General features: G+C 47.7%; 1 protein-coding gene across 1 annotated transcript in view; it reads left to right on the top strand.

Annotated features, from left to right (window-relative positions):
- Positions 1-4,233: 4,233 nt before the first annotated feature.
- Positions 4,234-9,601, top strand: part of LOC119440203 (serine/threonine-protein kinase haspin-like) — a 93,563-nt gene continuing 88,195 nt past the window's right edge. The window contains exon 1 of the mRNA XM_037705132.2: positions 4,234-4,258. Coding sequence (XP_037561060.1) covers positions 4,234-4,258 — 25 coding nt within the window. The remainder of the gene's footprint in view (positions 4,259-9,601) is intronic.

The following is a 9,601-nucleotide window of genomic DNA, read 5'->3' as shown; positions in this document are numbered from 1 at the left end:
ACCAGTCCACTGCTACCTTTGCTACATCTTACAACAAATAAGAAAGTAACAAAGTTTGCGATAACTTAAATGGTCAGCATAGGAAAAACATTATATCTCGCTTCTGAAAAGTTGTTCACCTCTGCCCAAATGTTAAACGCTCGCGCAATTGCTGAATGCTTCCCCCCGATATATATTTTCATGGCTTTTTTGCACTCTTGATGGCGTCTAGGGTGCCTCGACGTCCACCTCTCCCCTTCCACTGGGAAGTCGCGCTTGCTCTTCGCCGTGCGTTCGCTCCCCTTGAAAGCGCTCGTCCTTCGCCCTCGCGCGCTTTCACTCGCACATAGAGCATACGGCCAATGAGAGTTTTTTTCTAATGCCGGACGCGACCATCGAAGAGTGAGCCCTTAACAGCTTCGATGTAAAAACACTCCATTGATAAACTACGTTTCATGCATCAGATAAATTGACCAATACCAAATAACGGTCTACGCTTGGGCCTGCAATCTTTCTTAAAGGTTTATACTACTCTCAATGTGAGCGGAAAGCGTTGTGCTTAGGTGCTGCATTACGCGGTAACATCGCATTCATAATAGGTTATGCGCCGTTAAGGTAGGTGTAATTTGTAGATGCGACTCAATCTCGTTCGATTAATTAGGAATGCTTTGAATGATTACCAGTTCGGTGAGCATCAGTATTATATTTCTCGAACAAAGGTGATGTGCTTGCTGGGGCATGGAGACAACTGGCCGCTGTCCGAGTCATCCAGCGTTGGATACGTACCAGGTTTCAGCCGTGGTTGCAAAAACGCCAGCCCCTGCAGAGAGGCGGTCCGTCCGAACCTACATGCGAACTCTTCTACGAGGACCATATTGTGCCCCCGACGAATGACAAAAACGCAGATGTTGGCGCCGGTGAGTTTTGGAGTCTGCCCAGGGATCCTATGGTCAAGATATGACCGGAGAGGTTGTCATCAAAAAAGCTGATCTCAAAGGAGTGGGGTCCACACCTTGCCATCTCGGTGAAGGAAAAATGCCAGAGGAACGACGTGGATGAGAAATCAAGCAAGAGAGTAGAATCGAGTGAATGCGGCAAATGCGCAATAGATTCAATGTAGTGGCATTCTGTACGCAGCTTTGGTACAACACGTATTCCATCAACCGAGCTCACGTCTCAGTTCCTCAAACGACATGCTACGAGCAAACCACCTCCATGTGAAGCCATTTTTTCTAGGTTGTTATTGGTGCGCGCTATGTTCAATGTCGTTCAGGACTGCGGAAACCGTTCGGGTTCGGATGGTGTGAATCGTCGAATGAGTGTCTCCTTCCAAGTTTGGTAGCTGTTCTCCGCAGCTGGGCCGAAAAGCAAATAGCAAGTTACTTGCTTGAAAAGCAAAAGCAAGCAAGCTACTTGCTTGCCAGGCGGCAAGCTACTCACGATGTGATGACCTCACGTAGCGCGTGAGGTCGGCTGTGATGTGCCGGGCTGTGAATTACGCCTCGACTTCAATGAAGCAGAGCTCGGGGTCAGTGGGGCAAAAGGGGGGCAGCTTCAATTCGAATGCAGACACGGTAGGCGCGTCGGTGTCGCTGTGCGTGATCCCGTCAGGGTCACCACTAAGTGATATAGTTCGCCCGGCACTGCAAAAAAGGTGTTTCTATTGATGCAGCATAGATATCGAGTACAACGATGAAATGGATGACTTTTAGGAGACGTGTCGGGAGGGGAAAACACTGTGCCGTGCCTACGTATTATCGTGTCAGTTATCAGTAGTGTTTCACATTAGTAATAATTCATTGCGTGTATGATTCAATACTCTCCTGTTCTGATTATAACAAACTGAGTGTTCCTCATACAACTCTCTTTCATTATAATAATCAAATACTTCAGAAGCGGTTAATGCAGGGTCCACGTGGTCTCCCGATAACGCATAACCGTATAGGCCATGAAGTATTCTGAGAATGCTAACCGAAAGGATACTCATTCGTTCTACACACCTTATAAGTATGAACGGATACGCCAAGTATAGATTGTCAGGTCACCCTGTCGATTCCCCCAGTCCAATAGACCCTCAGTGAGACCCTGATGCCTGCTATTAAAAAATGCTTTCTTCGCCTAATATCACTACTGAACAGCGTATTTGCGGTTGATCATCGATCATCTGACCTCTCCATCAGCAGTCCTTGTCGTTTACATGTTCGAGCTACACAACGATGTTCTCTAACACCGTATCTCAGCCTGGTTGTATCACAACATGCGTCACTCGATAATTAACCAGAGAAGTCATTTCCAGGGCCATGTAGGGGCCAGTAAACTGAAACTGAAAGTTCTCGCACAACCCAGGAGTGCGAACTGGTGTCTATCCAGTTACGGTGTCTAGAAGGGGGAGGTGAGAGCAACGGCGGCGGCGGAGTGTTGCAAGCAATCATGACAGCAGCGGCGGCGCTGCAGTCGACAGCAAGATCGCTCCCCGGGCAGCGGAGGCACGGCGGTTGGTGCCGCGCGTTTCGAAGCGGCGTTTTCTTCGCAATTAGCGGTCGCATATTTGACATAACTAGCGTTAAGCTAATGCATATCGTACCTTGTTAGTAGAGGAGACAATAAATGACTAGCAGCTATCCTCTGACGAGTTGTTAAGTGTTAAAGATGCAATTAGATTCGAGGCATGTCACGGCCGGTACAAATATTTTTCGCTCGGTCTCGGTCGCACGCGTTCTCCGTGCTTTCCCGAATCGTCGGGAGTGAAAAAAAATGATCTCAGCTAATGCGAAGAATATTATGCTAGTGGTGTGGGTAAAAAAAAGCTGCACCGATTTCTAGACTCGCAGTGAAGGGCTCCATAGGTCATATATTACTGCGACGCACTGCATCCTGCTCGTCAAATTGGTTAATACCAATATACGATGCTTTAGAAATCATTCCACATAGGAGTTAAGTAAACAACCTTAATTTAGTCGCCAATGCGATGAACTAGAACGGTGGGGACCATGAAGAATACCCAAAAGGATGACAGACAGCACTTGATTATATGATCCAATATACAGGGCGTCCCAACTATGATGCAACAAGATTTAAAAATATTCAAATGCTCCGTAGCTGTACAGAACCAAGGCAATGTTGTTTGCCGTCCCTTGTAGAGACACAGATTGTTTTTGCATTCCCCCTAATTACATAATTAGTCTTCATTAATTATTCAACTTCTCAAATATTATAATTAGATGAAAAGTGCCAATGTGAAAATTGTTGAGCAACTTGAAAAACTACCGATACAGCTTTCTGTAGCTCAATACGTGCTACATAAAAGTGTTTTTCCAAGCGTGAAAGAAGCCCGCGAACACACGCAAAATTGCCGCGCGACTCCATGGCCGCTCGAGGCACTTTGCGTGTATTCGCTGGCTTCTTTCACGCTCGGAAAAACACTTTTAAGTACCACATATTGAGCAAAAGAAAGTTGTATCGGTAGTTTATTAAGTCGTTCTACAATTTTCACATTGACCCTTTTCATCTAATTGTAATATTCGGGAAGTTGATTATAATTAAGACTAATTATGTAATTAAGCGGAATGCAAAAAATAATCGGACTATCTACAAGCGACGGCAAACAACATTGCCTTTGTTATGTCCAGCTACGGGGCATTAGGATATTTTAAAATCTTTTTGCATGATAGTTGGGACACCCTGTAGATGATTCAACTGGGGTTCGAAGTGCAGCTTGCATATCTTCTAAGTCCTGTTTAAGGCCTTATATACATGGGGCCCGAGCCGCTGTCACGCTCTAAGTGCCTCATTGTCATCAGGAACCGAGAAAAGGGATGTTTTTTTTCTGCTTTTCTAGCAGAAACAGCCTGTTGTGCAGCCCGGCTCAAAACAGTGCGTCTGTTGTTTCATGCGACTTACCATTGTTTCTTACGGCATGGCAACGTGTAAAACTATTGTCACCACAAGGCGGCACAACTGCACAGCGTGAATGCACACAGAAATGAGCCGTGGAGCTAAAAGAACCGAACAGAACCATGCAAACCGAGCGCACTCGCTAGCTCCGGCAGCAGCCAAACTACAGCGGAGGCATCTTTGTGTCGACGCGCGCGCCTACCACTCGGCATCATGAATCACTGCAACACGCGCCGCGCTCGCCTGACGGCTGCGTTGCTCCCACCTCCCCCTTCTAGCCACCGTAATCCAGTTCTGGTGTAAACAGTGGCTGGTACCTTTTGTGATCCAACGCGCACAAGGTAACACTAACACATCGCCATGGTCGATGACGACGGACGTGATGGTCAGACCTTGCTGACCGCCTGGAGGTAGCTCGGTATCTTTTGCAGCGAGTAGACGAAGTGGCTGTTACGGTTCATCGCCAAGTGAATAGTCGGTGTGGGCCAAATGTACGACATCTTGCCCACAACATATAGCAGCAGGAGCAGAGGCAAGGAAATCCTATCCTAAAATGAGCTGGTGGGAGCAGGGCGACAGCACAGCAAATTGTATGTAGTGGACGATGCCATCGATGAATACACGCACTGCACAAAACGCGGAAGGGCGGATTGTGTTCCCTTGAGGTGAAACCAGCGCGGGTCCATCGTAAGGCTTCGTAAATTTCCTGAGACGCCTACACAAATCAGAATGCATAACAGATAAAGTCTCACCGGTGTCCACCAACGCTTCAACGTGCACACTTTCAAGAAGAGTTCGATGAAAGCTCGTCTGGTCAGGTAGCATGTTGGGTTAATGAAAATTACGGTCACTGACCAAGTCAAAAAAGTGTTTTGACGTTTCGGAACCTGTACAGGTTCCTTGTTCACAATGCAGCGGACGTAGCATCGTTGTCCAGTTAAATATGCAGTATATGACGTAATGAACGGGCATAAACTTGAGGCATGTTTCCATCTGTCCTGTTAACGGTATCTGGCGTCGTCTGTATCAGCAGAGATTCTAGCAGCAGTCTCGTTGTCGGATTTTTCTCTTTAGCCATGATTGCAGCATTTTCCCAAGCGATAGAGTGCTGACTCTTGTGCACATGCTCCGCCAGTGCGTTGTACACGTGGCGGTGATTTTGAACATCGCGCTTGTGCTCTTTCAGTCGTCGAATGAAGTTTCCTGTTTCGCCAATATAACAAAAGTTGCAGTCTTGGCACGGGATCTTATAGATTACCCCCGGGAACTTTTCGTCTTGTAAGCGGTCCTTCACGTTGACAACTTTGCTGCGGAGCTTGTTAGATGGCACATGCGCAATGCGTAAGTCATATTTTGAAAATATCCTTGAAAGCGCTTCGCTGATACCCGGTATGTAGGGAATGCTGGCCCGTTTTTGATAAGCTCGTTTCTCGGATGGCTGAGGATTCAGCACCCGTTTTTCGATTCTGCGAACAAAAGCAGCCGAATAGCCGTTATTGGACAGTTCTTGGCGTACCGTAAGAAGTTCTCTTTGGAGTTCTTCTTCACTGGAGCATAAGTGGGTGGCCCGATGGATCAAAGATGACACGACAGAAGTCTTGTGCCCAGTTGGGTGACATGACGCAAAGTGGAGGTAGCGACCGGTATGGGTCATTTTACGATAAACGGAAAAGGATAGGCCGCCGTCGGAACGACGTACGAGTACGTCGAGGAAAGGCAGCTTGCCGTTTTCTTCTAGCTCCAGAGTAAATTGTATGGTCGGTTGTATGGAGTTGAGGCTTTGTAGCAACCGGTCGACGTCGTCTTTGTGCAGGATACAAAAGCAGTCGTCCACATAGCGCAGAAAAACTTTCGGTGCAGGTTTGAACTCTCTTAGAACTTCTTTCTCCAGTGCTTCCATTACAAGGTTTGCGGTTGTAACGGATACTGATGCCCCCATAGCAGTCCCCTGTGTCTGCTTGTATATTTTAGAGTTGTAAGTAAAGTACGTGTTACTTAGGCACAAATGAAGCAGTTCACACAGCTCTGAAGGATCCAGGGGCGTCCGGTCAGCAAGGTTGGCGTCCTTGGAAAGGGCTTCTTTGCAGGTCTCGACGGCCAAGTCGATAGGAACACTCGTAAATACGGAGGTTACGTCAAACGACACCATCACATCGTCATCACTGAGATGAAGGTCACGCACAGTTTCCACGAATGCTGAAGCGTTCTCAACGTGTGTTGTGGTGTGGCCGGTTAGGGGGCTGAGTACTTGGTGCAGATACCCAGGTAGCTTGTAGAGCGGTGAACGAGTGAAGTCGACTATTGGCCGAAGAGGTACGCCTGTTTTGTGCACTTTCGGGAGACCGTAGATCGCAGGGGCTGAACCATTGGTGCACAATAACCGATAGTACAACTTCTTGTGCTGAGGGCAGGCTGGCGGGAAGACAGTGGACAGCGTCTTCTGCAGTTTGCTTTGAATACTGCTTGTGGGGTCCTTAGTTAATACGTATACGTTCCTCCGTTTTCAAGCAAGTTAAGCATTTTTTCGTTGTATGCACTGCGGTCTAGTAATACCGTGGCGTTGCCCTTATCTGCTGGGAGGACGACGATACTTTTGTTGCTGCGTAGGGTACGGATCGCTTCTTTTTCCGCGGGTGAGAGGCCAATCGGTAGGTTGCGCTTCCGCCACGACGATAGGATACCTATTGCTCGAGTACGTGCTTCATCTTGTACTTCGTGCGGCAATTCAGAAACCGCTCGTTCAACAGCACAGATCACCTTCTTTGGGTCAGAGGCAGCACTCGTGTTGTAGTTCAAGCCACGGTGCAGGACTGATAATTCTGCAGGACTTGGCTGGTAGCAGGATAAGTTAACAACCGCCTCCTTGACGTCATTTGGAACCTTCGGGCGTAGCCCTTCGAGTTTCCTGTCCTGAGAAGACTTGCACTTCCGTTCTCTTAGAGAAGCAGTGAAGTTTGCGTGCAGCTGAACATCAGGAAACTCGCCTCCGAGAAGATGTTCCAACTTGCGCCGGGCAAAGAACTTTTCATTCTCTAAATTCCGAAGATTTTGTCTGCACTGCTGGATCCGTGCTGCCAGTAGGTTCTTTTCGGCTTGCCGGATGATCCTATGGCCCCATGGTGTACGGACCGGTGCCTTCAAACGAAGGGATTTCGGCATGAGGCACTCGTTTCGGCAAGTCTTGTTGAAGCTGAGATGAGTCTTGAAGGCAGCTGCTCTTGTCGTGAGCGAAACGAACTGCCTAATCTTAGAAACAACGCGTTGTCCGTGCACATTCCTGTAATGCACATAGTCAAGAGTTCGACGAAAGCTCGTCTGGTCAGGTAGCATGTTGGGTTAATGAAAATTACGGTCACTGACCAAGTCAAAAAAGTGTTTTGACGTTTCGGAACCTGTACAGGTTCCTTGTTCACAATGCTGCGGACGTAGCATCGTTGTCCAGTTAAATATGCAGTATATGACGTAATGAAGGGGCATAAACTTGAGGCATGTTTCCATCTGTCCTGTTAACGGTATCTGGCGTCGTCTGTATCAGCAGAGATTCTAGCAGCAGTCTCGTTGTCGGATTTTTCTCTTTAGCCATGATTGCAGCATTTTCCCAAGCGATAGAGTGCTGACTCTTGTGCACATGCTCCGCCAGTGCGTTGTACACGTGGCGGTGATTTTGAACATCGCGCTTGTGCTCTTTCAGTCGTCGAATGAAGTTTCCTGTTTCGCCAATATAACAAAAGTTGCAGTCTTGGCACGGGATCTTATAGATTACCCCCGGGAACTTTTCGTCTTGTAAGCGGTCCTTCACGTTGACAACTTTGCTGCGGAGCTTGTTAGATGGCACATGCGCAATGCGTAAGTCATATTTTGAAAATATCCTTGAAAGCGCTTCGCTGATACCCGGTATGTAGGGAATGCTGGCCCGTTTTTGATAAGCTCGTTTCTCGGATGGCTGAGGATTCAGCACCCGTTTTTCGATTCTGCAAACAAAAGCAGCCGAATAGCCGTTATTGGACAGTTCTTGGCGTACCGTAAGAAGTTCTCTTTGAAGTTCTTCTTCACTGGAGCATAAGTGGGTGGCCCGATGGATCAAAGATGACACGACAGAAGTCTTGTGCCCAGTTGGGTGACATGACGCAAAGTGGAGGTAGCGACCGGTATGGGTCATTTTACGATAAACGGAAAAGGATAGGCCGCCGTCGGAACGACGTACGAGTACGTCGAGGAAAGGCAGCTTGCCGTTTTCTTCTAGCTTCAGAGTAAATTGTATGGTCGGTTGTATGGAGTTGAGGCTTTGTAGCAACCGATCGACGTCGTCTTTGTGCAGGATACAAAAGCAGTCGTCCACATAGCGCAGAAAAACTTTCGGTGCAGGTTTGAACTCTCTTAGAACTTCTTTCTCCAGTGCTTCCATTACAAGGTTTGCGGTTGTAACGGATACTGATGCCCCCATAGCAGTCCCCTGTGTCTGCTTGTATATTTTAGAGTTGTAAGTAAAGTACGTGTTACTTAGGCACAAATGAAGCAGTTCACACAGCTCTGAAGGATCCAGGGGTATACTGCTATGGGGGCATCAGAAAGATAAACTATTCGCAAAATTTATTAATAGCAAGCGACCAGGGTTATTATCGCGTTTTAAATCGTTACGGAACCAGAATAATAGAGAAATAAAGTGTGCTAGTACGTCCTACTACAACAACTTGATAGAGCCCTTTCAAAAATCCAAATGATAAGTTGACATATCTGAACGCACTAGTAAATAGTCATACATGTTCCCGAGCCAGAACAAGTCTAAATATACATGGTATTGAACTCACAGGCTCAAGCCTGGAAACTGCTTTTAGTCATTTGTTTCCCCATGTGGGTGAAAGCCAGTATAACTCAGGAATTTTGTAATTCCTCGAGGCTCGTTTCCCTGAATAGCTTTATTTGGAACCTACAGACGACTGTGAGGTTTATTCAATTCGTAAAAATTTACGGGATATGTCAAGCCTCAATTCATCGAATATGCAAAGTCTATCCATCAAGCACGTGCTATCCTTTATTCACGATAGCACGTGCTTATAGAGGATAGCACATTGTTTTTATTGCGAGATGAATTATATGGACACTCCAAGCGGATTTCTGCCGTTGTCGTCGCCGTGAGGTTCCGTATAAAGTACAATGGCCATAAGATCGCCGCCGCGTGCCTTGTTCTGTGTGTGCGAGTGAAAGCGTGCGAGGGACTCGCGCTTTCAGGGGGAGCGAACACACAGTGGAGACAAACGCGACTTCTTCCATCACGCGAAAGGCCGTGGGGGGATGGGTGGGAGGGAAGGGAGGTGACGTTTAGCTGCGGCACCAAATGTGTATCTTGCGACCGGGCGCAAGGAGAACTGGCGACTCAATCTTCCACGCGAAAGGAGGAAAACGGGAAGGAAGCGCGGCAGGGAAGGGTTGCTGCTTCTGCAAGCAACTCCGTACTTGTACTTTGCGCGGCGGCGGGCGGTCGCGCGCACGGTATCTTGAAAGCGATCTCGACATGGCTCTGACCTTTGTATGCGCTGTGCTTTCGCGGCTTAGTTTCCGTTGAAGCGATAGAACGCACGAACCTTCTCTCGATGCTGCTGGCGCGCTGGCTCATGCCAGCGTTTTGACAGCGGTTGTGTGCGGTCATTCAGTGTGAGCCATTCATGTTTGCTTGTGCGCACTGATGTCATCCTTGTTCATTCAGATAGTAAGCGAATGTGTCCAAGTT

Source organism: Dermacentor silvarum, chromosome 2 (assembly GCF_013339745.2).
Source record: "Dermacentor silvarum isolate Dsil-2018 chromosome 2, BIME_Dsil_1.4, whole genome shotgun sequence".
Classification (NCBI taxonomy): Eukaryota; Metazoa; Arthropoda; class Arachnida; order Ixodida; family Ixodidae; genus Dermacentor; species Dermacentor silvarum.
This window is presented reverse-complemented; position numbering and strand designations above follow the sequence as displayed.